The sequence below is a fragment of the Kwoniella shandongensis genome, chromosome 3 (assembly GCF_008629635.2).
Source record: "Kwoniella shandongensis chromosome 3, complete sequence".
Classification (NCBI taxonomy): domain Eukaryota; kingdom Fungi; phylum Basidiomycota; class Tremellomycetes; order Tremellales; family Cryptococcaceae; genus Kwoniella; species Kwoniella shandongensis.
Window position 1 is genome coordinate 309,284 of NC_089289.1, and position 25,515 is coordinate 334,798.

Genomic DNA, 25,515 nt, shown 5'->3' on the forward strand with positions numbered 1-25,515 from the left:
GTGGGACTGTCCGTCTCTGTTCGAATGCAAGGTTTTATTTGCCACGGCACGAAAGGGGGTGACTGTACCACGTTTGCGTTAGCAAGCCACCGAGCGCCTCAGTGGCAACAGATATAGTATTCGGTTGTCACCACACTGGCGTACATAGTGATTGTCTGTCTATGTTGCTACCAGCAAGCACAAGAAGGACGAAGAATTCTGCCCATATAGAGAGGCCTGGACCGATGAGTTATGCTCGGTTCAAGGGCAGCAGAGACATCCATAGCGGCACTTCCCACGCCACCATCAATCATAACTTATCTCAACAAAGACACAGCTGTCGCTATACATCCTTAGTATGTCCTTGTATTCTATTCCGCTTCTAATAAGTACAACTATATACGTTCCTATCTTCTCCTCCCTTGACCCATCAGGAACTCGTTCACCCTCTTCAAAGATGCTCTCGGAGGATTCCCATCAGGCCAAAGTGCTACTAACGAATGTAATTGATCTGCTATGACTCCCTTGGTGATACTATCCGTAAGTTGTGCTTCCGGATTGAGTTCCGGTACCGAGCAGAGCAGGACAACAGCGAGAGGTATGATGACTTTCCGACTATCTATTAAGGGCGGTGGTGGAGATGGATCGATAGTCGGGGGTTGCGAGTCTGCGTTATCGGATGATGTGTAGTTGTGCATTGCTCGTTTGAGATCCGATTCGAGACCAGGTTTAAGAAGTAAGGCTCCATCCCCTATATCGTCTTGAACATACTCTACCAGCTCTGTAAGTGCTGTCGCATAGGCTTTTCCGTCAGATTTGGCCGACGGAACGGCGAGTATTGAACTCCCTTCGTTCTTGAAAGGTAAAAGGTGCGGGACATTCTTGGGGTGTTTGTCTATTTCAACCACGTGTATAGTCAGTCGGGACGAGCTGGTCTGAGACCATGTAGAAGTAGTGCCGATGGGTTGGCCGATATCGAGACCTAAGTATGAACTGGATGATGGTACGCCGACAGCGTGAGACGGAGGAAGTGTTTGGGGAATCGATGTGAACGATGAGCTGGAAACGATGTCGTCAACGATTTGAGGCAAGTCGTCTCTCTCGGTCGAGAGGAGTGATTCTTTGTTAGCATGGAATAAGGGTGGTGTGAGGCCCTATGATCAGTATCAGCTACATGCTCACGCTCTCCATTTGTTACGGTGGAGCTTAGCTGAACTCACCCTCGCCCATAATTCATCATCATCCCCACCACCCGGCACATACTCAAACCCGACAGTCCTTTTTCCCACCTTGGTCACCGAGGGTATCTCATCCGCCCCGTTATTCACCCATCTTGACGCTGATAGACATATGATCGGTGTGAAATCTGGTGAAGCTGGGATATGTGGAGGAGCAGAGGTAGAAGGATGAATGAAGAATGGTCGAAGGGGTTTTCGCAATTGAGGTAAAGGTAATGTAGAACGCTGAGCTGTTAGCGTCGTGAAACGACATTCGGAACTTACCTCTAGAGCAGTAGCCCATTCTTCTAAGTGAGATTCGATTTGCGATCTTTCGGTGGAAGGAACGATCTGTGGAGGAAGATATAATGTCGTGTCCCAATCCTCTCCAGTTGAATACCGTTTCGCTATGGCGAGGTTGATGACAGCGCACCTGCAAGTAGTCAGCGTATATCACTGGAAGGGAGACTCACCATATAGGCACTGTTTTTGATAGTCCATCCGGCATTCGTTTACCACGTCGAGTGGAATCCACCAATATCAGACTGGGAGGGAAGGAATCACATCAAGAACGCTCGTGCACTCTGGCATTGTGGATCGAGCTTACCCTCCTCGCTCTTCAGCATGACTCGCTAATGACAAGTTTGACCGACGAAGGTTAAAGTCCCAGTGCTATAAGTGACTGTCAATTAAGCCAGCTGCATCAGTGGTGCCATATGACTCACAAACATATGTCCGTCTGTGGACTTGAAATACGCATACACCTTTGAGCTAGTCTGATAAAGTCACTGTCGTAAGCTCAACCCTTTTCCATACGCGAATGCGTAAAGCTCACCGAAGGATCGCAGTACCAATTCCCACATCTCTGATTGGCTGGGCGACAGAGCAGGTGCATCAGCATTCCATACATTGGACACTGCCAAGGCAGGCATCTCACTCACCTACAACGTCGAATCGCCCGTCATACCATCCTTGCGCGACAGTCCTCACAAAGGCCTCGTCCGCTGCTATTGAATGCAGTCGGTTGAAGAGGTCATGTTGAGCTGCGTACTTGCGTACTGCTCGGAGCTCGGACATGGCGGATTGATGACACGCACAGACGTTGAACGGTAGGGGATGGTATTGTCAACAAAGAAAGGACTGAACGCTGCAATTGCACTGAAATTTCAGACTTGATCGTGCCTGACGCGGTTACACCCAGTCAACCTGGGTAAGGTCACTTTAGGAGCGGTCGCATCCCTCGACGCGGTGGTGGTGGGAGGTACGTATTTCTGCATGAAATTTTGTGGAGTGTTGGAAGAGCATGCGTCTGGAAGTGCTTACTACCTTAAGTGCGGGACTTTGAGGTTTGTATTGAGGCAAGACGACGGATCTTGCAGCGATATGTCTTTTCCTAGCTGGTATTTCTTTCGGTGAATCGCCGGTAAATGATCAAGGGAGGATTACCGGCAAGTAAAGAATGAAGTGATTAGTTTCTCTTGTGTTTCCTCACTTTCATCATCGCATCTCCTCATATCAATCGATTGCTTCTCTCCTCATTCCTCAACAGATTTCACCCTCTCGATAACGTGCTTGCAGTAGAGATAGACCAAGAGTCAACTCCGAGGTAATCAAGTCGATTCGCGTATTCGTGTCCAGCCGGTCATCGCGTATATCTTCTCTCCCGGCCAAACCATCACCATGTCTGCTATCCAACGATTCCTCCTCGAGTGAGTCTTCCAGTCCCACATCATCTATCGTCTCATTGTACCTAGCTGAATACTGGGATTCTTGCTAGTCCGAAGAACCATGATCTCCTAGCTGTGCTCAAGGGGACTAGAAATGGTCTTGTCTACGGTGTCAAGATCCGTAAGTCGCCTCGACACATACTAGAGGGGCCCTCGCTCGCGAAGCAAGCTCAGCTGACCAACTCTTCGCCTTTGTACAGGATTCCCCCATGCACTCGTGATGACCCTCTTGTTCTCTCACAAATCGTATGTCCACCCCTTAGCTTATTATCTATCGATCTTGAGCACAAACTAACGCGTCTCGCTTCGCTAGATGGCCCGCCAAGGTCAAAGGTATTTTCACAGCCACTCGGACGCATGCTGTAAACCTGGCAAAATTCGTAACCATATACAAGCTTTTATTGTTGTTACAGAAAAAGCTGAATGGGGGGAAAGAGAGGGATCTTGATACGTTCGTCGCGGGTGGATTGGGTGGTTGGTGGGTATTTGGAGAAAGAACACCGGTAAGTCCAGCTCGCGCACTTGTCAAGTGCAGTATCGCAACAGGCAGCATCAGGCAGCTGACTGAATGCAAATTTGTATAGATCAACGAACAAATCGTACTCTATGTCATGTCCAGAGTTTTACTCTCCCTCTTACCTCGTCTATACTCACATTCCAATCCTCCCAAAACACCTATTCAACCTCTCGCTCATCCCCTCCCATCGCTCACTTCCCCACAAGCGAATCCCAAACCGATCCCCCCTGCTCAAGTACCGTTCGCGATCGTCGCCGCGTTGAGTTGGGCGGGTGTCATGTACATGTTCAGGCATAGAGGAGAGAGGATCCAACCTGGTATGGGGAACAGTATGAGTGAGTACCTGTATGAAAACAACGAAGATCGTTTCTCGGCGCCCTATTGACTGGTCATCTTCTTAGGATATCTGTATCATGATTCCGAGGCTTGGTCGAGCTTGAAGACCTTGCTCTGGCACAACAAGTGAGATGAATACGGATCTGGTTTGTACAACATGCATCGTTTGTAGGTGCTCATCAATTGTCGTTTCAATCGTTTGGCCAAAGTGTCTATACAACGTTCTATCCTCCAAATTCTGGATGCAGTCGTGCGAAACTCCTGACAGCCTCTGCAGATAAGATGTTAGTCAGTCAGCATGCCACTGAAATTGTTATTCAGGGACTACTTACGCTCAGCATCCGTGAGACTCGCCTCTTTCCTCCCTACAAGCAAATACAATTCCTTCTCCTCGCTTTGCTTCGCTACCACAAATTGCGAGCCTGACGTCTTGGCGTACACCTCGGAAATCGAGGCGGCACTATGTGACATACTAGCTTAGTAACCAGTATGGATAGGTGTGCCGACGCTCGATACACAAGCACTACTTACCGTTGGAGGGTCCCCCTCAATTCACTCAGCGTCTGCTCGGATGCGTTATCGAACTCGCCCTGTTTGCTGATTACACCATCGTCGAGCTTGCTGAGCCAGGTGTTACTCGCGACGCCTGACGAATCTGGTGTTGAGGGCCGTGATATTGTCGAGTGGGGCGCAATTGAAGTCGAGAGACGAGAAAACAGTTCCAACGTCGTCGAAGTGGGTGGAAGGTCGTATGGTGGTGTCGCGTCATCGCAGAAGAGGATTGCCACAACAATGTTGTCCCGCTGTATCATTATAATATCAATGTCAGTATTTGATTTCTGAATGCTCCGCTTCATTGGTCGCTGGACTCACGAGGATCCAGCACAGTCGTCGTTTTTGGAAAGAGCCATCCTCAGATGCTAAGTATACACCACGATCATCCCATTCTAGATCCACAGCCGGTTCCACCGCAGATTCCAGCTCCGGCAGAGATATCGCGCTCTGCTCAACATGGTGGGGATCGGCATGTGACACCGCGTTCGAGTCGGTCTCAGTCCCAGCACGGGTAGTCGAAGCTGATACAGGAGACGGCGAAACCTCGTGTATGGAAACCTCTTCTGGTTCTGATGCAATAGGATACGGAGGAGACGTGTTGTCAACTTTCGCTGTTGAGCTGGCGACATCCCCTTCCTTGATATCCAGAGAAGTCCTCGCTCTACCCGGTGATCCTCCGAGACCAAAGACTGTCCCAACACTTCCTACCGCATCGCCCAGACCACCTAAACCGAATCCCCACTTCCCCTTCCCATCCCTCCCCGTCGTCTCGCCCTCGATGGGAGTTCTGACCTGTTCTGCCGGAGTTGACGATCGTCGTATATCCGGTACCCAACCACCTAACGTCGCCCAGCTAGTCTTACGAGATTCATCTTTTCTTCTCCCTCTTCCTAGACCTAATCCACCAAGTCCGAACCCGAGCGATTGGCGCGGATCAGATTTCACACTCCCGTGGTCGAGCGTGGAGAGAGATAGAGGAGGAAGAGACGCTTGAACGAGGTTGAAAAGAAATCGGATGAGAGTTTGGTCGGCCGATCCTGGGGTGAAAAGAGGTCCGTCTTTACCGATGATGTAGATGTCGTTCTTGTCATCGACACCTTCACGGAACGGAGTAACGAGATTGGCGATCGAGAATGAGGACGAGGACGAGGACGAGGAAGGGTAACCACCTATCCATGTTGAAAGTGGAGGAGGAGAGGTAAGATAGGTCGATTCGAAAGAAAAGGCAAATCGGGTAAAGTATTTGTCGAACAGCGACGAAGTCGCCAGTGAAGGAGGATGTGATGATAATGTTCCGTGCAACAGCTGAAAGCTCGACCTATCAGCCATGTCTGGAGACTATCTATGTGAAGACGGGGAGGGGCGACCAAGACTCACTCTGAAATCCTCGTATCCTCTAGCGAGCGCATCGACCAACATCGTATCCGACAACCCTTGAGCGGAAGGTACCGGATCCTTCTTCTCACCCGTATGAGCGAGAGTAATATTCTGTGCAATATTGGTTAGCCTTGTCAGACAGAGTAGAGGGAGCGATGCTGCTCACGATATAGATATAAAAGTCTGGTTCGGGGGAGTATATCAATAATCTCGATTTGTGTGCATGGATCGACCAATATTTTGCGTCGTCCTTGGCCAGCATACTATGATCCACCTATCAGTACTTGCATATACTTGCCAGTGGTTCCGTTGATACGTACTCTGCAAAACCCATGAGACCTTTGGCCAATCCGACCTGCCTCAACATCTTATCCCTACTCACTCCTCCCGCTTCTCTACTCGTATAGAAGACGATCTGCGCCGCTTCTCGCAGATCATCCTCCTCATCTCTATCCCTCTCCACGCCATCTCCGACTTTGCTGACCTCCGACTTGGGCAATCGTAATGTCGGGTTGAAGATGACAAAGTGAGAGAGACTGGGAGATGATATTTGAGTAGTAGCGGTTGTTGTCGTCGTCGTCGTGGCGGTTGTCGTTGATGGTGGCGGCGGCATAAGGTTTTACGTTCACGCTTGGACCCTCTTGCTAAGAATAGGTAAGGGAAAGTGGCAGTTTTTATACACCTCTATCAATTCTCATTCGTATCTACCCAACGTTCAGTTCATATGTATATCTCACCAATTCCGTCAATCTGAAAGTTGGATAGGACGGTGTTCAATTCGCGCGGGGCTCTATTCAGGGTAAAAAGGAAGTGGAAACGCAAAAAGCTCTCGCTTACGCCACATATTCGGTGTTTGCCCATTCTCCACTCCGCTCAAATGGCAACACCCTGTCCGTCGACCTCTGTTCACTGTTGGCCGGGTTTATCCCGTGCCATATGATAAAATTGGAACGATACAGGTGTGTTGTTTTCCTTATGTAATCAATTTCCTTTACTGATCATATCCCCAATAACAGAGAAGATTAGCATTGCCCCTGCAAAAGGATGACAAACTCGAGCGGAGAGGTGGTTCTTCGGAACCAAATATTTTTTGCTCCCAATAGCTTCCCCCTCACTCTATGTGTGAAGTTGTGTAGCGGTGCGGGTCGGCAGGTCGTGAGCTCATGTTCGTGGCGTCAATGCGGTGACGCTCGAGTTGCGGACTTACATGCTATGGACGTGTAGCAAGACGGGAAAGAGATTGCCACAGCTTGCCACTGTCGTGACTAAAGTTTACAGTTATAACCGTATCTTAGTTGACCCTGCTGCAGGTACTGCCAAGTATCAACATGCCCTCTGTCTTGGTGACATGCTAGACTGACCATGCGACTGCGGCCGATGCATGCAAGTATCGTTGTTGATGCAAACAGCATACATCTTTGACAAAGCAGATGCACATTCCTGTACGATAAATCGCTTGATTGGTTTGTCGTCCGTGACGGGACTGGATCTACATATAATCTTAAGAGTTCGTCTAGATCTGCTATATCCTTGTACCAATATCATGTTCCTGCATAGTATTAACTACGCTTTTGATCCATCCGCCATCTCGCTACTTGTTGGTTCGTCACTCGCGTTTGCAGGCTCGACTTTGTAATCTGTCTCCTTTAAGGCAGCCTCTTCATCAGATTCAGAGACGAAAGTGAACACCTTGGATTCGGCGTTATCCCAAGTCTAGATATGATGAACGAGTTGTTAGCGAAGCGCGATCGAAGATCTTAGCTATTGCATAATGGACCGCGTGTTTCGCTTCGCCAGGTCAGACTTACCCTTGAAGATTGCTGCCCATCGACGATATACCTCAAGATATCACCATGCGCAACCACCACGATCTCCCCTTCCTCTCTATCCCTCAACCAGTTCCTCACTTGTCGAGCACGTTCCGACGCATTCTCGGGCGCGTAGATGCCCTTCTTGGAGGCGTAGTTAGGAGAGAGTGTAGAGAAGTCTAAAGAGGAGAAGATACCGCCGTTGGAAGCGGCCAGAGCGGATACGGGGGAAGTGGGGGTGTCGCAGGGGTATCTAAAATCAAACATGCGAGTCAGCGGGTTCCGACCTTAGCACTCCCTTAACTTAACAGGGATGGAGAACAGCGAAACGGTGTACATCGAAGGATGGCTCAAGTGACAACAGATGATCTCTCGATATTTTCGACAATCGTAGTTTGAAAATGCTTACCCGTTCACTTCCTGCAAGAGGTCGTTCAAGATAACAGGTTTATCAGATTTCTCCAATCTAGCTTTTAGGTCCGGGTAGCCTAATAGCAAAGTCTCCATCGGTCGTCTGAGCTGCATTATGCATAGGTAGAGGAGTTAATCAGTACTCTTGTCTCGCAATATGCCCACACGCTTAGTCTGGGACACAAATAGGTAGGGGCCCTCCTGAGGTGCAGCCGATAAGGGTAATTGGGCGAATGGAGCAAAATGCTGCTGGACTAATCACTTACAGGTGACGAGACCAGCAATTCGGCCGTTCTTTGCACTCCAGTTTTGGTGATCTTGTGTAGTTCTCGAGATTGCTTGCGTCCCAGCTCGGTAAGCGGTGCGTCGGGGACTACGAACGGTGGACTATGAGCATCACGTGCTTAAGCCCGCGCATTCAGTCAAGCGGGATGCTCACTAGAACAATCGTCATCAACGCTATGCGGTATCAGCGTGTTATCTCACAGATCAGTTCGACGTGACAAAACTCACTTGTGCTCAGCTTGAGCGTGTCGAGTGAGATGGATCCTCTTAGAAGTAGGACTAACTTTGGTGGTTGTCATCGTGTGTGTAGTATATGCGGAATGTTCTATCTATAGTCTATCCGGTTCAGGTCTATGTGGGCTGAGATACGAGCGAACGATACGACAGAAGTAGCTGTACTACAGGATGATACTCAGCTTACAGTACCTCGAGTCAATAGCGTGTATGTGGGGTTCATCTACGGTGACATCACACATGCGGACATGACCGCCACTCACCCGCCCCGGATCCAGCGGACGTGATGAGATTAGATGTATGGAAAGTGAGCATCTTCTCGTGTTGTCCTCAATTACGTATAGGCAGAGCAGCTCCTCACACCGCACGCGCAGGCTGAAAAGTGCCCCCTGCGCATCTCCGTGTGTGTGTCACCTTGACCCTCTTGATCTGATCTCTACTGCCTAGTCTATCGCACCGTATATCCTGCTGCAGCGTAGAAAGATCGCGGTGCCACGGGGAAAGTCGGCGTTTAATAGAGTGACGGACAAATTCCAATCTCCGTTTTGGTTCCTCTTTCGCTTTCACTTTGACTTTCACCTACGAACGACCACGACCAAATATCTTCAAGTCAACGCCATCTGACTTTCTCAACGACTTGCAATCAAATAGCTGTAGTTTGCACAACAACCATGTCCAACCCTGCTCGACTTCGACCTCTCGCTGCTTCGGCGGCACGACCTCTCTTGCGTCGAAATTACGCTGCCAAACCCACACCTACCAATCCCAACCTGGTCCAATCTTCCGACTCTCGATCTGACCTCCTTCGACAAACTCTTTACCCGGCCGATTCTTACGCTCCTACTTCTTCCTCACCTACTGGTACATACCACCCTGATCATCTTGCACGATTACAAGCTGTCATCCCATCTTCTGAGGCATACGAGACGATCGAACGTGCTTGGCAATTATATCAAAGAACGTTGAGAAAACAACGTCAGACCTCCCTCGAGGCGAAATACGATTCGATGGTCAAAGCTTGCGACGAACTAGAAGCAATTACGAACCCGGCAAACGGAGGTGCGGAGAGTGAGACTGGAAAAGGAGGGAAATACCACCGTAGAGTCTACGAATGGGCTACAGCAGATGTTAGACAAGCTGAACGAAGGGGCGAACAACCAAGGGGAAAGAAAACGGTGGAACAGAGATGGAAAGAGACCAGAGTGGAAGGTTTGGTCCCCAGAGAGAGTTGGGTACCAGTGGAGAGCAGAGGAAAGGGTTGGGACTATTCTTGGACAAGGCCAGGACACAGCAAGTAGGCGGTGGTTTCTTGTGGGATTACAGGTTTATATGTGAGTTCCGCTGATGCCAATTTGATTTGGTATGTCATGTCTGTTTACTGATCTTATTTTCCAATCAGATTGCATGGATCTCGCATGTGCACACACTGGGATGCACTATATCACAGACACTCTCTGATGGAGCGTGTGCAGTGACAGGGGATTTCACCATCCCGGTTGTACCTACACTCTCAATCTGATCGTTCTCTATTTCTTTCTCATTCCAAATATCAATCACGTGGGGTTGATTGGCGTGTTTTCAACCTGACCAGTCGACCTGTGAATTGCTTCCACCTGTAGTCATATTCTACAATTGATTGATCTCAGCAGGCATGCCAGATCTCAATCGAGGCGCATCGCTCTTCATTAGCGGTAGATGCTCACTCCTGAGAGAGCCAAGAGTCGTTACCATAATATTCTCCCTTGCAAGGCCAACGTTCACTTGTACGACTCTCCAATCCTCTGGCTAGTCTGCTGCTTGAGAAGAAGCTCGAGGTCGAGACGGTGAGAATCGCTCGACTGTGAGTGAAAGGTTGGTTGGATCTCATGTCTCACGTCTTACCACTGCCACCACTCATCAACAGGTCCGAACCTTGGAAGGGGAACTGTTTGGCTGCTGAATCTTCCCATCTCGAAAAATCCAACTTCCTAACCTTGGCAAGTGAAACTTGCATCATCGGCGAGTCAGGAGACATGAATGACTCGTGTATACATTTCAATAATCGTTAAAGACAACCTATTCTACCTAAAGACAAACATGAGACGTGACGTGTATACTTCCCCTGAACCAGTTCCCCCTCGCACCTCGTCGCGCTCCGACGTGCAACAACGCTACTAGATCAAGCTGGCGCACTGAAAACGCCTCCTGCTCGACATTGGGCGATCATCGTATCTTCCCCTTGATAGATGGATAAGAGGTAGGTGATGTCGGCTCGCGCTTGTCGGAGTTTGGAATGAGAGAGTTGCGGGAGGGAGTCTTGCTGCGAGGCGGGACAAGAGTATATTGTCAGCCATAGTCAAGAAGGTCGACATTGGAAGTGTTTACACGAGGGAAGTAGAAGAGAGTCGTCGAGAATGCGGGGAGAGTATTGACGAGTGAAGTGGCCTTCTCCCTGATAGGGACGTGTATAGTGAAGACGACGATAACAGTGCTCCACTTACCAGCTTTGCAATCTTCTGAGCGATGACGGCTTTCATACCCTCTTCTTCGACGAGATGTGTATATTCGGGAGAGAGTGCGTATTGTGGTGCGATCCTGTTTACAATGAGAATGTGATCAGCACCGGTCTTGTGGAGCAAGAGCAGCGTGTGTTCTCGAGCGATCAGTGTCGCTGTAAACAGACAGTTCCCAGAAGTGAAGTAGGTCACTGGTCACTGCGACCAGATATACTGAGATGAGACACTTACTCTGGTGTACCGGATGAGAATCGTCTTTGACGAGTCTCGGGTGAAAAGACGGCAGAAGAGGACGATGGGCTAGAATGAGGATGAAGAGTGTGAGCTTGGAGCTTTCACTATGGTTTTCGATCCTGCTGCAGCGGAGCTGGAGTTGGGAATTGCCGAAATATGGGAGTAGTGGCTGTTGATACTTACGAAGAGACGTCAAAGTAGCTCATGTTGGTTATGATATCTGATGATTAAGCGGGATCTGGCGTTGTGTTCAGTAACAAATGCGAGTAAGCTTATGGTCGTGTGGTGTGTTGTGTTGTGATGATATTGTTAGTGAGGGGGAATTGCAACGATGATGAACGGTTCTTATAAATACGCATATGTTTATATACCCTTGTCTCTCCCTGTCACAGTTAACAGATATCACTAGTACGTCCTCGTCTCTCATCCGATGCAAAAGGCAAAGAAAAGGAGTCATATGGCGGAAAAGGCCCCGAGTGAGTTTGTTCTTCCCTTCTCCCTGTGTTCCTCGAAACTCAAGGGAATCCTCCATTCATCCTCCCCGCCGAGCCAGCGAGCTCAGTCGCCAACGCCACATGGACTACAGTAGTGTAGTATTCCGGTATGATTCCAGTGCAATCACGTCAGACTGTTGATCATTCACTGTTTTGCCCCACCAAAACTAGTTTCGCTCTAAAACCCTCCTCCTCTCCTCTCCACTCCCGCACTGGGAGAGACAATGAAATACTCGCGCTGCGCCACCTCTTTGTTTAAACTACTCTGGCACTCAGGTGACTTGATGAAACAAAATAACTGCCGGCGGTAACTTTTCCTGCATGAAATACGTCATTGATGTGCGACTTTGGAGTAAAAGCACAAAAGCCTGGATGTGGATGTACATCATCTCTTTTATCATACAATCTTCCACTCTTCCTTCTCACTCTTCGCCTTTTTGAGGATGAAAATCTCGGTCAATCTCGCGGCGTTCTTTCATGCCGAAAGAGTAACTCATGTAGTGATTTCTATTCTAAGAACAGAGTCGTACCCACACAGTCTCTCGCTCTTTAGACATTCGACGTCATGACAGTTGACAGGAACGGATGTACGTGTTGGAGCGAGATACACACCAGGAGATGGCAACGTACGACCTGATGCAGAACAAGAGAAAGCAGGTCTGGGTATGTAAGCCATCTCGCATGCAGCAGCAGCACAGCATATCGATTCGATATGAGTACTGTATCCTGGATAAGCTTGACAAGGCACACGTTTAATGAATGCGGAAGTGTCAAAAAGTCAAAAACTCATGACTTGCTGACAAACTTGGCGCATCACACCAAGACACCAACAACATGTATGACAGCCCCACTGAAGTTGTTTGTACACGGCGTATAGTCGGGTCAATCCGACAGCCGACAGCATAACTTTGCTTGGTACAAGCTCGGCGTTCACATATTCTTTTCACTTGGCCCCGTGACTAGACGCATCAGGTACAGCCGCTGTTGTAAACGCAAATTGACGTGCGCACATCGCGACCAAAGTCAAAGCATGCATATCCCATACCAACGACCACACACGCGTTTTACCCAATTCGTGACTTTTGCTGCTATCTACGTTCTCGTCCTAATCTACCTTTGACGCCAACTACGCTGTTTACAACTCATTCCAAAAGATTCATTGTCATTCCCTCCTGATACCCGCAATCTAATCATCTTGAGCACCCATCGCTGCTCGTCTAGCAAATCTGTGTTACGAAACTCTCATCAGTATTGACCTCACTGCATTATTGCATCCACTTACACTGCTGACAAATCCAGTTGACCCGATGGAGCATCAGGCTTAGCGATAGTGCCAGGTCTCGTTCCAGTCTTAGGCTGAACTTTAGCAGCAGCAGGTACAGGAGGTCTGCCACCCACTCCACCAGCTGCAGGCGGGACCTTTGCACCAAGAGCAGGAGGCTTCGCACCAATTGAAGGTTTGGCCGGAATCGCAGGCTTCGCCTTGATAGCTGGAGGCGCTGCTTTCCCAAGCACAGAGTTGGGCCGTGATGACGCCGGTGAAGAGTTATTTGACGCAGCTGCCGACGATGCCAGTGACTTTGCCTGCCATGAAGGTGCTGCTGAACCGTTTGTGTGGGCTGCACCGCCATTGCTCGCAGGTGCGGCAGGACGTGGACGTCGAGCCGCGGGAGGTGGAGGTGGAGGGGGAGGCGGAGCTGATTCGATAAGTTTGAGACTACATGACAGGTTCGTCAGCATTCGAATTCGGGTGACAAACAATCCTACGCACTAGTTAGACGGGGCCCAACCTTCTTGACCGTTTTTGACAACCATCCACCACCCTGCGCTCCTGTCAGTATAACAATCGCTTGTGCATTGCAAGACATACTCACCATTGTCATCCTTCTCCTTCACTTCGACCGTCTCACCCTTGACCAACTGCATCTCACCCGGCTGACCTGCAAAGTTGTACAAGGCCTTGTATAACTCCTTGGGTGGCCCAGCTGGTGGAGGAGGGGGAGGTGGGGGTGGAGGAGCACCACGGCCAGGAATCGCAGGTGGTGCTCGTCCAGCACCGGCAACAGCATGTGCGACTGGTGCTTTTAGGGTGGCAGCGGGAGCCGCAGCAAAAGAGGCCACAGCGGCCGGAGCAGAAGGCTTTGTAGCACCAGGTAGTACCTTGGCCGTGGGACGAGTAGTAGGTCGACTCTGCTCACGACGGTTAGCGCTAGGATGTCGGTATGCATTTGAGGAATCACTTACTGAGGATGCAGCTCTGGGAGCCTTCTTCGTCTTCGGCATTCGTGGTGGCATAGGGTACGATACTGGCAATTGGTCAGGCTATCGTTCGGGTTGATATACCCTGCTACTCACCGCTGTTTGGAGGTTCACCGGATCCCACACTGATAGTATGCGATTTGTATGTAGCCTCTCCCCTGACCGACTCATCCTTCTGAGCTTTGATCGCCGCTCGCTTGTCCTTCTTCTTGGCATAGTCAATTCTGATCACACTGTCAGTTTTATTCGCATACGCGAGCACTCTAGCACTCACGAGGGACCAATGTTGACAGCAACGCTTCCTCCCGTCAGGCCGAGGATGACGCAGGTCATCTCTGTCTTGAAGATACATGTAAAGACAGGGTCGCCTTCTTCGCAAGGAGGAACGTTGAAGGCCTGCATCATCATCAGCTCGTGATCACAAGATTCGTTCACGTATGATACTCACCACGAAGTCGTCTCGGAGGTTAGTCATCGCAATTGCTTTGAGAGTTACAAGCGGGATCTTCCTTTCCAGACTGGTAGTCACACGACCATCCTTCGAAGCCGAAACGACGAAGTAGATAGCCTTGTCGGACTACGAGAACAAGATAAGCTCTGGGTACCCTGCTATTCGGCCTTTCTACTTACGATGATGAGGAATCGTGGACTGAGTTTACTGGATCGACCCAATTTCGAGACCAATAGTTCCGCTCTCGAGCTGAAGAGCACAGTTTCCGCGGCTGGTCCTATAGTTTAGCGACAACACTCTGGCGAGTGGAAGGACAACTCACGACTGATAGCAGCCGCATTCCTGAGCAGTTCTCCCTGAGCACTCTTGCCTCCAACGTCGAGGTAATCACCCATGAACTTCCTCATACCCAGAAGACTGAATCTTCTCCTCTCCTTCCTGCCTGCCAGCATCTCGTGACCATAGTCGCGCTTCCTCTCATACACAAGCGCTTCTTTCTGGTTGCGCCAGAAACGTTGGATCGTGGTGGCAGCCTCTTGCTTGCGTCGAACATACGCTCGCCAAGCTCGCTGAATACGTGACGCCATGGTGTGCCAGTAACGATCTCGCTCTCCTTCGAGATAGAACAGCTGCGGAGGGGTCAGTCATTGTCCAGATGGACCATCGAGACACTAGCTTACTGTCTCGGGATTCTTGATAAACGCCTTGGTCACACCCATCTGCCACTCGTCTTTCGAGATTTTCGCATCGGTCAGGATTCGCTCACAACCAGACCGATCATCGCCTTCCCAAATATAGTCACCGGCATATGATGTTGAAGGTGAAAGGAGGTAGAATCTGAGAGCTTGTCAGCTTGACTCGCAGTTCTTCTTCAAACTGCACTCACCTCTGAATCATCTTCGAGAACTCTGCTCGATACGCGAAACCAGCTCTTCGAACTCTGATATTCTCTTGCAGACCCAAATACTTGATCTGGTGCAGAATAGCTTTATCGTCGTACTCGGTGGGAGATCGGTGCTGATTAGGCTTGATGGTACGGATGTAATGTGGTTGACATCTAAAACAAGTTGTCAGCAACACGGTCTCACCTAGAAGATGCACCGACTCACTTCATCAAGTTGTCGACAAGTAGGTTGGCGGAGAGCTTATTTTGTCAGCGGATTATCCAAATGGCAGTTACTCACTTTTATCTTGTCGCCAGCTGTTGGCGGTCTCTTCTTCGAGTCGTGGTCCACCTTCTCAGGGAAGAGCGTATGCAGGAAATCGTCCTTGCTTCCCTCGATCAATTCAAGAATATCTCTCAAGAGCTGATCCTTGTTCTTATCGGTCATTCCCTGCACATTGTACAACACATCTCCGGCGTAGTGCTTGATCAAAAACTTGTTTCCTCTCGACTCGAAGTTGGGGTTCGATGTGAGCATATTTGAACGCTGAATGAAGGAGTTGTCGGCAGCGGAAGGATCGGCATGAGCGGTTGCCGTTGCGTCGTTCAGAGTAGCGAAGATACCAGCGGGTCGTTTATCCTCGATCAAGGAACAGACGACGGCGTTGTCGAAGACTATTCATCAGCACACTTCAAGTGCGTGAAACTCACATTTGATGGGAGTCCACTTGATTTGCTCTCGAACATATTCTTCTTGCTCTGCTTTCAAGGTCAACTCGATGAAGATCTGCTGTAGCTTCTCGTTGACGTAGTTGATACAGAGTTGTTCGAAGCTGTTATCCTGCGAAGAGCGTCAGCCGTGTGTGATATGCCAAGAAGTCCGTACGCACTTGGAAGATCTCGAAGCCACTATAAGTCCACTCGGTCAGCGCTTATCCGCGGAAAGGAAAACAAGGCCGACTCACTAGATATCCAAGACACTAATGACATATTCTGAAGCTGATTGTGGTTTCATCGACACGTTTACTCGGCTGACGATCCACTCGAATAGGTTGTTATATCTGATGGAACCCAAGATCAGCTGACGGTACCGCAATAGGATGCGCCTCACTCACAAAGCTTTTGACAAAGCATCTCGTCCTGATGATGCTTGGGCGACGTTCAATGGCACTTCATACACACTTCCTCTCCTTCCACCTCTTTGCGTCTCCATAATTCTCGTCAACAACACCTTTTGCAATTTCGATGGATCGACCTCCATCAAGTACGCGGCAAAGTCCGTTACTCCAGTATCCGCAACGGCAGCGTTCCCATCTTCACCCTCTACGAAATCGACATTGCCGAGCCAAAGGATGGTAGCGAGGATTTTGAAAATGGAGTTTTGTTCGTCGGCGGAAAGACCAATGATTTGCATGGCACGCTGCGTCATCTGTTAGCCAGTTCTCCAATGACCTATCGAGTTGCGCAGCTCACCAGAGTCTCGTGGAAGTCGTTGACATCGTTGATGCTCTTGACGTCAAGACAACCACTTCGGCTGATGTATGCATAAGCCTCAGGACCTTGCAGACCGAAAGCCTCTGGAAGTGGACGACACGTTAGCGCTGACTAATGAGCATGTGTTGGGAATACTCACCCTTCTGCTCAGGACTGGCACCCTTTGTGAACTGGTAGAAGATGTGGAAATCTCGCTCATCCTCGATTTGTCCAACGACTCGGTTCTGAACGGAAGACACGTTGACATCAGCCATGAACCCCTGGGTGATTCTTGCAAGCTCGACTGACCTTTTCTAGCAGGTAATTAGTGATCTGCGCTCCGACTGGCTGTCCCATTGAGTTGAACATGATCTCAAGGTATTTTCCCTTTACGTCTCGTCAGCACACACCTCAATCACGGTGTAATCGCACAAGGGAACTCACATGTCTACTCGAGTTGTCATTTCTCAGAGTCTTCGCACAACCGAAACTCTCCAACAACGGATTTGTAGCCAACACCATCTCTTTCACACTCTCAATCCCACCCCCGCCTCCATCGCCTCCCGAAACAGCCGCGATATACTGCATGATCCGTTTGGCGGCTTCTGTCTTTCCAGCACCCGACTCTCCAGAGATGATCACACATTGGTTCTCCTTTTCGGTTGTCATTCGATAATAGGCCGATTCGGCGATGGCGAATACGTGAGGGGACATCTCGAGTCGGTTCTTCCCCCGGTAGGAGTTGAGGGTTTCGGTGGTGTAGATACCGAGATCTGCGTGATGGTATACATATCAGTAAGTACGTATACATTAGGGCTAGGGACAAGCGAGCAACGTAACGGAACATACCTCGGAAAGGGTTGACGGAGATGAGCACATGAGCAATATATGTCTGATGAACACCGTCGAGTCAGCCTACGTCAACATTGACCAAGGAGGTCGTGCTCGACTTACGTAGATCTCTTGGTTGTTGAAACGTTGTTTGAGATTATCGTTAATAGCATCGTTGGTGATTGTGCTCAGCAACGTCATATCCGGTACACCTGCAGCTTTCTTTTTCTTGAAACCTTCACTCCAATCGGCCTAAACAGGTCGTACCATTACATGTCAGTACACTGCACAGAACATGAGATGAGCGGACTGACCTTTTGAATACCTTTCTGAGCTTTGGCACCTCCGCCTCCTGTTGCACTACTGCCTCCACCTCCTCCGTGGGACAGGAGTCCACCGAGACCGCCCTTCTTGCCGGCTTTCTTGGACGGCGCCTGAACATGACCAATGCGATGTTATCAGCTTCAACCGGTAAGGCAACAACGAGCGGACTAGCTGTTGACATACCATTTCTATTCGATATCAGCCAGCTCAGTCACACTAGTAGTACGGATACACAAGAAATTTCGACTACAGGGTGTGTGTTGAAGACGCAGACAGTATGGATGGATGAGTCTTGTCGAGATACAGACGTTGCTGTGAACAGCACCGGATTGATGATGTGAGTGACGCCGGCGATTACCCGCAAGCAGCGACGAGCAAGCAACAGCATACACATTCCAACCCTGGATTATTTATTTGTAACTCCACTTTAGATTCGCTCACAACGACAACCCACAACCGTCAATTGCTCACTCTCCTTCGTCCTCTTACTACATCTTTAACCTTGAGTAAATCGCCATCAAGACAGATACAGCGACTCGCCGAAGCTCGACTCATCGACGTATATGCTGTCAAACAAGCACTTTCAGCAAAGATGACACAATTAAGAAATCAACAGAAACACGATGGGATCGCAGAGGTGAATTGGTCGGTCTTCTGGTGGAATGGTAACTTGTACTGACCTGTTTGCTACTAGGTGTGGGCAGACAACCTGGAGACCGAGTTTGCAGCGCTAAGAGCAGCAGTTGAGCAATATCCTTTCGTATCTATGGTGTGTTCCCGTTCTATAGTCCCAACACCACACGCTAAGAAATTGCGACCGAGCTGATATTCTGTTTTCGTTGGTATTCAACAGGACACCGAATTCCCCGGTATCGTCGCTAGACCGATAGGAAACTTCAAGACAGGATCAGATTATCATTATCAGACGATGCGATGTAATGTCGACATGTTGAAAGTGATTCAGCTAGGAGTGACTCTGTGCGACGAACATGGGAATTCACCAGAGGTGTCGACTTGGCAATTCAACTTTACGTTTAACCTGTCGTGAGTATATCTTCTCGCTCGAACGGAATCTATCACCCAGCATTTGCATCCTCTGGGAAGAGAAGGCCAGCGTTGAAAAGTCATGTTGGAGGCTTGGAGGGTTTGGGACTACGATGGACGCGTAGACTGTGATGGCAGAGGGACAAAGGTGCTAATCTTTCATATCAACCACTCTCAGCGAGGATATGTTCGCACCCGATTCTATCGAATTACTCAAGAACTCTGGTATCGACTTCAAGCGGTTCGAAGAAGAGGGAATCGATGTCGAATATTTCGGAGAGCTGTTGATCACGTCGGGACTGGTTTTGTTTGAGAATGTGACATGGGTATCATTCCATTCGTGAGTCGGCTTGATCTATCCTGGCATGGCTCCCCTTCGCCCTCCACCACCATTCTGTCTGGGCCCTTCGTCGTCTGTATCTTCATCCGGTACATCTGAATGGCCGTTGCGACTTGCGTACGTGTGCTGATAGTCGTTCACCTTTGCAGCGGATACGACTTTGGTTACCTACTCAAAATCCTTACAAACGAACCTCTTCCCGCTATCGAATCCGATTTCTTCCACCTCCTCTTTATTTGGTTCCCCTGCTTGTATGATATCAAGCATGTCGTTCGGTCGATCAAGACACTACGTGGTGGATTACAAGAAATTGCAGAATCATTAGGTGTAAGTGGAAGACATCGACACTGAAGTTCGGTCTGTGCTGTGCTGTGCTGATTAAATGTTTTCGCATTTGTTTGGGTTATATAGGTCACGAGAATAGGACCTCAACATCAAGCAGGATCAGATTCGCTCCTTACAGCTGCTGTTTTCTTCAGGATAAGACAGAACTACTTTGATAACAATCTGAATGACGACTACTACAAGTGAGTGTTGTCCTTCGATATGTTCATCAAGTCTTCGTGTCATCCTCCATTCTCTCATACTGCCTCCCATATGAAGTCTTCCCTGCTTCGATTCATTGCTTTCAAAAGTATTGTTATCTTCGTTGCTGACTTCCCCCGTTTTGCTGCAGAAACTACCTATACGGCTTCTCATCAGGTCGACATGGCAAGATATCCCCACCCACGGGCGGCGGCTTGTTAACCAACGAAAAGCCCTACTAGTATCAGTGCAGTAGCCCTTCTAAACCCTCTTCTTTGGTCTCTAGGACCGAAACGAATCTTGTTTCACACTAGGCGACTACCAGCTCTCTGATCAGATCTCAGAGCTGGTAGAGCCATACCCCAATGCTCAGAGATACCCTCATTTTCATGTACACAACCTTTGTCAAATCATGCATAACTGAAATCGAATCGCGATTTTCTTTCATCAAGCAGGACGACGTATAGACTACAGGACGATAAAAGATGCATGAGAGCAATTGCTTTCTTTCCGTATTGTCAAGACTATATACTGATGATTGGTACAATAATACACAGGGAAACCAAGGGATCCTTTTTTCCTCCCCTTTTCCTTATAATGATGTTGATATACAATATACCCTCCCCTTCAATGCCAACGCGACCGATCCTCTGACAAATTTATTGTCACTCTATTCTATCGTAAACAATCGACTCTCCTTCCTCCTTTCCTGCGTTTCATGATATTTATTCACAGTTGAGGGCCAGAAATTCCCATCGATCTCATCGCTTGTGTGATCTCGTCTGCATCTATCGAATATCGTTGTGATTCTGTAAGCGAACGAGATACGATTAGTACAATTTTCTCAGTCACAGAAGAATGGGGTGCTACGCACCATCAATCCTTCCTAGGGACTGCAAGAGCTGAGACGCGTCCTTTGACAAGTTCGCAATCGGTTCCCAGTTATTCGACCAATAAGGTCCCGCCAATCCATTCTTGTTCCTCGTCGAAGTGAGCAAAACATCAGAAGTCGGAAGTACACCTCGAGCGAGCTGATCTTCCGCCATCGCCTTTTCGTGTTGCTCAAGCTTGATTTTGGAGATCCAGAGCTTGATCAGACCCGTCGCATTGGAGATCGAAGCGAGACATAATTCGCGTTCGTGATCGTCACCGTGAAGAGGATGGAGGTCAATTCGGACGGACAGCAATAGTAGGAACTACGTGATCACGCATTGATAAGAAAGGGGGTTCTGCACGATCGATGAGAAATTCAAACTCACTACGAATGGCACATCCGGGGTTTCCCAACAAGGCGTTTCGGTCAGTTTCACCTTCCACTTGCCCGGAATGGTTTGTTCTATCCAGTTAACCATATCCAAAATCTCTTTGTATGCGCCTGGGTGCTCTCTTTTCGGTGACATTACGCGCAGCCCTCGCGGAGTACCATCGAGAGAACGGTAAGTGTGATGGCACTCCGACCGTTCATTTTTGAGGCTTTGTGCGCGATAGCGGAGATGAAGTGCGATGAAAAAGTAGCCACTGAAAGACAGGCCGTCAACACCCCGCGCTACGGATAGTATCGCAGATGTTTCAATTTGCACTCACAACAAGAAGTTCAATTGCTGAGGTCGCTTGCTGAGAGGAAAGTTGTACGCATCGCGCAAGTTGAAATCTGGTTGAGACTGCAGATATCCCTGTTTACCACAAAATGAGATGAGCTGTCCTTGATCTTCTTAGATTTCTGACACTTACATCTTGGAAATCTTCCGGAGGTCGCGGCCAAGGTGTGGTGACGATCTCATCTCGAATGGCAGATGGCCAAGGAACCATGAGAGATAGACCTCTCTCATTACCCCATGCACTCCAACTATGACGGCGAGCGAGTCAGCTTTAACTAAGGCCTCGCATCTGCTGGTGAGAAGCTGACTCACAACGCGTGGATACGCTCACAAAGCTCCCACTGATGTTTGGGAGGCGGAAGAAGTGATGTTGAGTGTCCTAGTTCCTCGGTGCTTTCTGGTTGCGCAAATATCGACGAAGGGATTTGATGCAGACCACAAGCGACACATAGACTGGTTGCTAGCGTCTTAGCGACCCTTCGGAAATCTGGACTGTGGAAGCCTACTCACGATATCGCTTTCCAAGAGTATTGATACGCCTCCAGCCACCTTGACTGAGTAGGGAGCCATTTGCTGATATTCTTGGTGGCGTTGATTGCATCAACCAATCTATCCCCCTGGGCGATGGCTTCCTCCACTTTGACCGCTGTCTTCGCGAGAAGGGTATCTGATAACGATCTGATCGCGGGAATGTAAGAGTGAGATGATGCAATGGTGTACTACGAGAGTCCTTGAGCATCAGTATGTCGCCCTCAGAGATGTGACATGAGCAGAGATAGCTCACCATGGAGTATATGAGACAAGGATGGGGCTGCTCTGACTCGGGCAACAGCATCTTGACCCGGAACTGTGCCTCGGTGAACACTTCCGACCCGAAGTGAGGTCTGGGTGGATCTTCTCCAAAGAAAAGGGTCAACCTGTTCGGAATACGAGTTCAGTCACATCTTGGCGAACGAGATACGAGCAGGAAGGCAGACCCACAAATAACCCTTGGCGCTTTCGGTCAATTCCCCTTCGGCATCAGTGATGCCATCGCCAGCAATCAAGCTTGTGATCTCATCCGGACGTAATACTCCAGTATGATTCTCGTCTGTCATGTCGTTCATAGGCCTCAACTCGTAATGTGAGGTAAACAAGGCAGGATCGAGTAGGGAGATCTGATCCGGTACAAATGAGCCCTGCTTGGGGGAGGTGAGTTTTTCGGGCCTGCAGTTCATGCGAACATGGTACACTCACATGATGATTATTAAGAGGATTCACTGCTATGGTCGTTTTTGGACTAACACTGTCAGTGACAGTCGACAAGTGATCGACCACAGTCACGTCGGAACCTATCGACCCACGACTGTCTGCTTGGTATTGCATCAAGCTCGGTGAAGTTGGTGTGGATGTCGTCCAGCTGAAACTGAAATCGTTTGACTGATTCAGAAGGGACCACGGTAGCAGATGACTTCCGGAGGAGGAGGGATTTTGCGAGACAGGAGTCGCGGATAGTTGGGTCATGGGGGGTGGTGAGATGACCTCCACTTTGGGGTGTTGCCATACCATTGGGCCGGTTTCCATCATGGCATGTTTCGGACTAGGGTCGCGCTCAATAGCCACGAGTGGTGGTGAGAGGTTTTCATACATCGGTGGAACAAGGCCTTGGTGACCTAGGGGGCTGTGGCAGTGTTCGAGGCCCGTATGAGAAGGAGCAGGGTAGGGGACGAATGGGATTCCGATATTGTGTTGTTCAAGCGGGACAGGCTGGTACGATAAGTTGAACGCCGTCTCGGGACCGCGGATGAGGATGTCACTGGATCGACGTCGCGCTTCAAGAGCTTCACGATACTCCTGTTCTTCCATTTCGGCTGAAAGACAAAGTGGCTGTTAGTACTAGTATATACCGACATCGAGGACCCCACTCACCCAGCTTACGTTCTAGCTTTTCCACCCTTGATGCTGGACGAACAGCATCATACACGCAGCGGTCCTTTCTCTTGGCACACTGATCACAAACTGGTTTTCGAGCGGAGCATTTCTGTTTGGGCTGTCAGTTCTGTGCTTCTGGCATGGGGGTCCAGGCTAAACTTACGAGCTTCTTCGCTCTGCACATGAGACAGGCGTCGCCCCTTCGAAGAGGTTGACCGGCGGCTGTACAGGTCTCCAGGTCAGCGTTCAGATACAGAAGGTGAGTAGGCCTAAACTCACCTCTTTTTCGACCTAGAGGGTCGTTGCGACTGTATGAGTCCATCGACATCTTTCTATCTCCGGGATTTGAGGTACCGTTGATTGGCGACACTGGATGATGTCGGGTTACATTGGCGCTATGCCTGCGTCGACCTCGTTGTGGCTTGTGAGGTGAGGTCGGACTCGCAGGCGATGGAGGGGGATGAGGATGGGGATGGGAATGGGAGACTGCTACAGGTTGTACAGATGAGTGATGATGTGGCGTACAGTTGACGGTTCCAGCAAAGCAGGAGGCGTGATGCAGGGACATTTGTCGTCCGTGAGGAGGTAAGGGATGAAATAGAGTTTACGAAAGGATATCAGAGCCAGGGGACGATGATGAACAGGTGGCGTTGGTTGATGAGAAGGGTTGTTGATATAAGAGAACTCTCGGAGTCAGATTGAGATACTTTGTGATGTGAATCTTATACAGTACTCACCCATGATGAGGCTCGGGGTGGAGGTGACGGTAAGATGGGAACCCAGTGAGTGTAGAGTACTGTAATGAGAGTGGAGTGAATGGAAGTTTGGTCCTTTATGTTCCGATCGTTGTCCTCGGTTCGGTCGTCGGCGTGCGCAGAATGAGCTCGGCTGATGATCCGAGCAGAAATCGATCGAACTCGGAGTCTTTTCGTTTGAGAGTTGAGAGTGTCAAGGGGGCGGCAGTGCTGAAAGCTGTGATTGAGTTGGTCGACTGATTGATTGATTGATTGTGTCTAGTACCCGACCGGTCCTCGGAGAAAGAGATGGGGACAGAAGATGAAGAGTGAAGATGAAGTTGTCAAATGTCGATTGTACTCTCAATGTTGTCGGACTGAACTGTTAAAATAGGTTTCTGTCAGAAATGTGGATTGAATTGTACACGGACCACCTCCACACTCACCTGGAATGATGCGCAGCAATAATGTCTCGTACTTGACCCCGGTGCCTGACAAAGTACAATCAACTCCGAACGTTCACAGTACCAGACGAGACCGACGGTGAGGGCCGAGGTCCGCTCTGCTCTCTTTCTTATTGTTCTTTTTGAGGTTTGAGGGGAGAGAGGGGTTCGCTTCTCTGTACGCGAGCCACAGCAACGATAGGAAATCCCAGAATAGACAATGTTTTCCTCGAGCTGGAGTGATTCTCTTGTTTGGGGAAGAAGCAAAACAGATATCCATGCGTCCGTGTTTGTGATGGAAGGGAGGCGGGGGGGAGGACTGAGCGTTGTTTGAGGGGGTGTATGTGTATATGTTGTCCGATGATTCGATCAGATTGAAGAACGGGTTGAAACGGGTTGAAACGGGCTCGCCACTATCCCAAAGTATGGTAAGCGATCCAAGCGACAGGTGCCATGACACTGCCCCGTGTTCCGAGGTCCGTTATTTTGGTAACAAGGGAAGGGGCGGAGGGAACGTGCAAGGAGGGCGCTGATGAGGTTGTGTATTTCTGGCTACAGCTACTGCGCTGCGCAACAGTGCGAAAACAATTTATGCCTCTTCAAAGGAATGTGTATGTTATGTATGCAAGAGAGTCCTAAATGGTGGGAATGCGTTGGTACTCCGCGTGTAAATATAAATCTCGGCGAATGGAGGAGGATACATGCATAGGGCAGTGCTGATTAACTCTGACCATTGCTTACAAAGCGTCTTTATCTCTCTCGTGGTACGAGTTAGTATGTACAAGTATGTGAAAATCCAATCACCTATCGAAATAGGCTCCGAGGGACAATAGATATCAGGTACTGGACTACGGTACTACTACTGCTAGCACCTAAATCGCAAGATCTTCCTTTTGTGAAGTGGGTACTCCTTCCTCCTTGTACTCGTCGGTGAGTGAATGAGTCGAAACGGAAACACCGAAGATCACCGCGTTGTTTGTTACTAGGATCAAGGGGGGACTTCGGACCCGATGGTGTACGACAGCTCCAA

At 49.3% G+C, this 25,515-nt stretch overlaps 9 protein-coding genes across 9 annotated transcripts; 3 read left to right on the forward strand and 6 right to left on the reverse strand.

The window, feature by feature from the left end:
• Positions 1 to 386: 386 nt before the first annotated feature.
• On the reverse strand, positions 387 to 2,273 carry CI109_101479 (uncharacterized protein; the record flags this gene model as incomplete). The annotated part of the gene is made up of 6 exons (XM_065966982.1): positions 387 to 1,133; positions 1,200 to 1,629; positions 1,804 to 1,868; positions 1,922 to 1,972; positions 2,032 to 2,069; positions 2,138 to 2,273. The coding sequence occupies 6 exons, from the start codon at positions 2,271 to 2,273 to the stop codon at positions 387 to 389; spliced, it is 1,467 nt and encodes a 488-aa protein (XP_065823054.1).
• Positions 2,274 to 2,876: 603 nt separating this feature from the next.
• CI109_101480 (uncharacterized protein) lies at positions 2,877 to 3,906 on the forward strand (the record flags this gene model as incomplete). The annotated part of the gene is made up of 6 exons (XM_032003109.1): positions 2,877 to 2,905; positions 2,974 to 3,044; positions 3,124 to 3,169; positions 3,237 to 3,426; positions 3,508 to 3,775; positions 3,842 to 3,906. The coding sequence occupies 6 exons, from the start codon at positions 2,877 to 2,879 to the stop codon at positions 3,904 to 3,906; spliced, it is 669 nt and encodes a 222-aa protein (XP_031862431.1).
• Positions 3,907 to 4,000: 94 nt separating this feature from the next.
• Positions 4,001 to 6,321, reverse strand: CI109_101481 (uncharacterized protein; the record flags this gene model as incomplete). The annotated part of the gene is made up of 7 exons (XM_032003108.1): positions 4,001 to 4,047; positions 4,109 to 4,236; positions 4,308 to 4,579; positions 4,650 to 5,636; positions 5,709 to 5,819; positions 5,875 to 5,971; positions 6,029 to 6,321. The coding sequence occupies 7 exons, from the start codon at positions 6,319 to 6,321 to the stop codon at positions 4,001 to 4,003; spliced, it is 1,935 nt and encodes a 644-aa protein (XP_031862430.1).
• Positions 6,322 to 7,271: 950 nt separating this feature from the next.
• CI109_101482 (uncharacterized protein) lies at positions 7,272 to 8,511 on the reverse strand (the record flags this gene model as incomplete). The annotated part of the gene is made up of 6 exons (XM_032003107.1): positions 7,272 to 7,421; positions 7,517 to 7,769; positions 7,926 to 8,035; positions 8,194 to 8,300; positions 8,367 to 8,386; positions 8,441 to 8,511. The coding sequence occupies 6 exons, from the start codon at positions 8,509 to 8,511 to the stop codon at positions 7,272 to 7,274; spliced, it is 711 nt and encodes a 236-aa protein (XP_031862429.1).
• A 606-nt stretch (positions 8,512 to 9,117) lies between these two features.
• CI109_101483 (mitochondrial 54S ribosomal protein mL40) lies at positions 9,118 to 9,744 on the forward strand (the record flags this gene model as incomplete). Its single annotated transcript, XM_032003106.1, has 1 exon — positions 9,118 to 9,744. The coding sequence occupies one exon, from the start codon at positions 9,118 to 9,120 to the stop codon at positions 9,742 to 9,744; it is 627 nt and encodes a 208-aa protein (XP_031862428.1).
• Positions 9,745 to 10,604: 860 nt separating this feature from the next.
• CI109_101484 (uncharacterized protein) lies at positions 10,605 to 11,381 on the reverse strand (the record flags this gene model as incomplete). The annotated part of the gene is made up of 4 exons (XM_032003105.1): positions 10,605 to 10,745; positions 10,927 to 11,020; positions 11,173 to 11,241; positions 11,359 to 11,381. The coding sequence occupies 4 exons, from the start codon at positions 11,379 to 11,381 to the stop codon at positions 10,605 to 10,607; spliced, it is 327 nt and encodes a 108-aa protein (XP_031862427.1).
• Positions 11,382 to 12,947: 1,566 nt separating this feature from the next.
• On the reverse strand, positions 12,948 to 18,076 carry CI109_101485 (myosin-1; the record flags this gene model as incomplete). The annotated part of the gene is made up of 26 exons (XM_065966983.1): positions 12,948 to 13,228; positions 13,295 to 13,386; positions 13,441 to 13,492; positions 13,544 to 13,859; positions 13,914 to 13,975; positions 14,025 to 14,152; positions 14,203 to 14,324; positions 14,377 to 14,505; positions 14,559 to 14,656; positions 14,702 to 15,008; positions 15,060 to 15,216; positions 15,266 to 15,436; positions 15,489 to 15,523; positions 15,615 to 15,902; positions 15,954 to 16,103; positions 16,153 to 16,171; positions 16,228 to 16,323; positions 16,378 to 16,691; positions 16,736 to 16,839; positions 16,896 to 16,980; positions 17,045 to 17,122; positions 17,180 to 17,508; positions 17,585 to 17,627; positions 17,690 to 17,818; positions 17,881 to 18,000; positions 18,074 to 18,076. The coding sequence occupies 26 exons, from the start codon at positions 18,074 to 18,076 to the stop codon at positions 12,948 to 12,950; spliced, it is 3,708 nt and encodes a 1,235-aa protein (XP_065823055.1).
• A 406-nt stretch (positions 18,077 to 18,482) lies between these two features.
• On the forward strand, positions 18,483 to 20,041 carry CI109_101486 (uncharacterized protein; the record flags this gene model as incomplete). The annotated part of the gene is made up of 7 exons (XM_032003103.1): positions 18,483 to 18,527; positions 18,585 to 18,659; positions 18,744 to 18,934; positions 19,113 to 19,274; positions 19,424 to 19,601; positions 19,686 to 19,801; positions 19,951 to 20,041. 7 exons carry the CDS (start codon positions 18,483 to 18,485, stop codon positions 20,039 to 20,041), a joined length of 858 nt encoding a protein of 285 aa, XP_031862425.1.
• Positions 20,042 to 20,528: 487 nt separating this feature from the next.
• CI109_101487 (uncharacterized protein) lies at positions 20,529 to 23,876 on the reverse strand (the record flags this gene model as incomplete). Its single annotated transcript, XM_032003102.2, has 13 exons — positions 20,529 to 20,608; positions 20,674 to 20,995; positions 21,059 to 21,317; positions 21,384 to 21,472; positions 21,531 to 21,645; positions 21,710 to 21,850; positions 21,908 to 22,116; positions 22,182 to 22,314; positions 22,379 to 22,575; positions 22,634 to 23,247; positions 23,306 to 23,417; positions 23,472 to 23,530; positions 23,588 to 23,876. The coding sequence occupies 13 exons, from the start codon at positions 23,874 to 23,876 to the stop codon at positions 20,529 to 20,531; spliced, it is 2,619 nt and encodes an 872-aa protein (XP_031862424.2).
• Between the last annotated feature and the right edge of the window lie 1,639 nt (positions 23,877 to 25,515).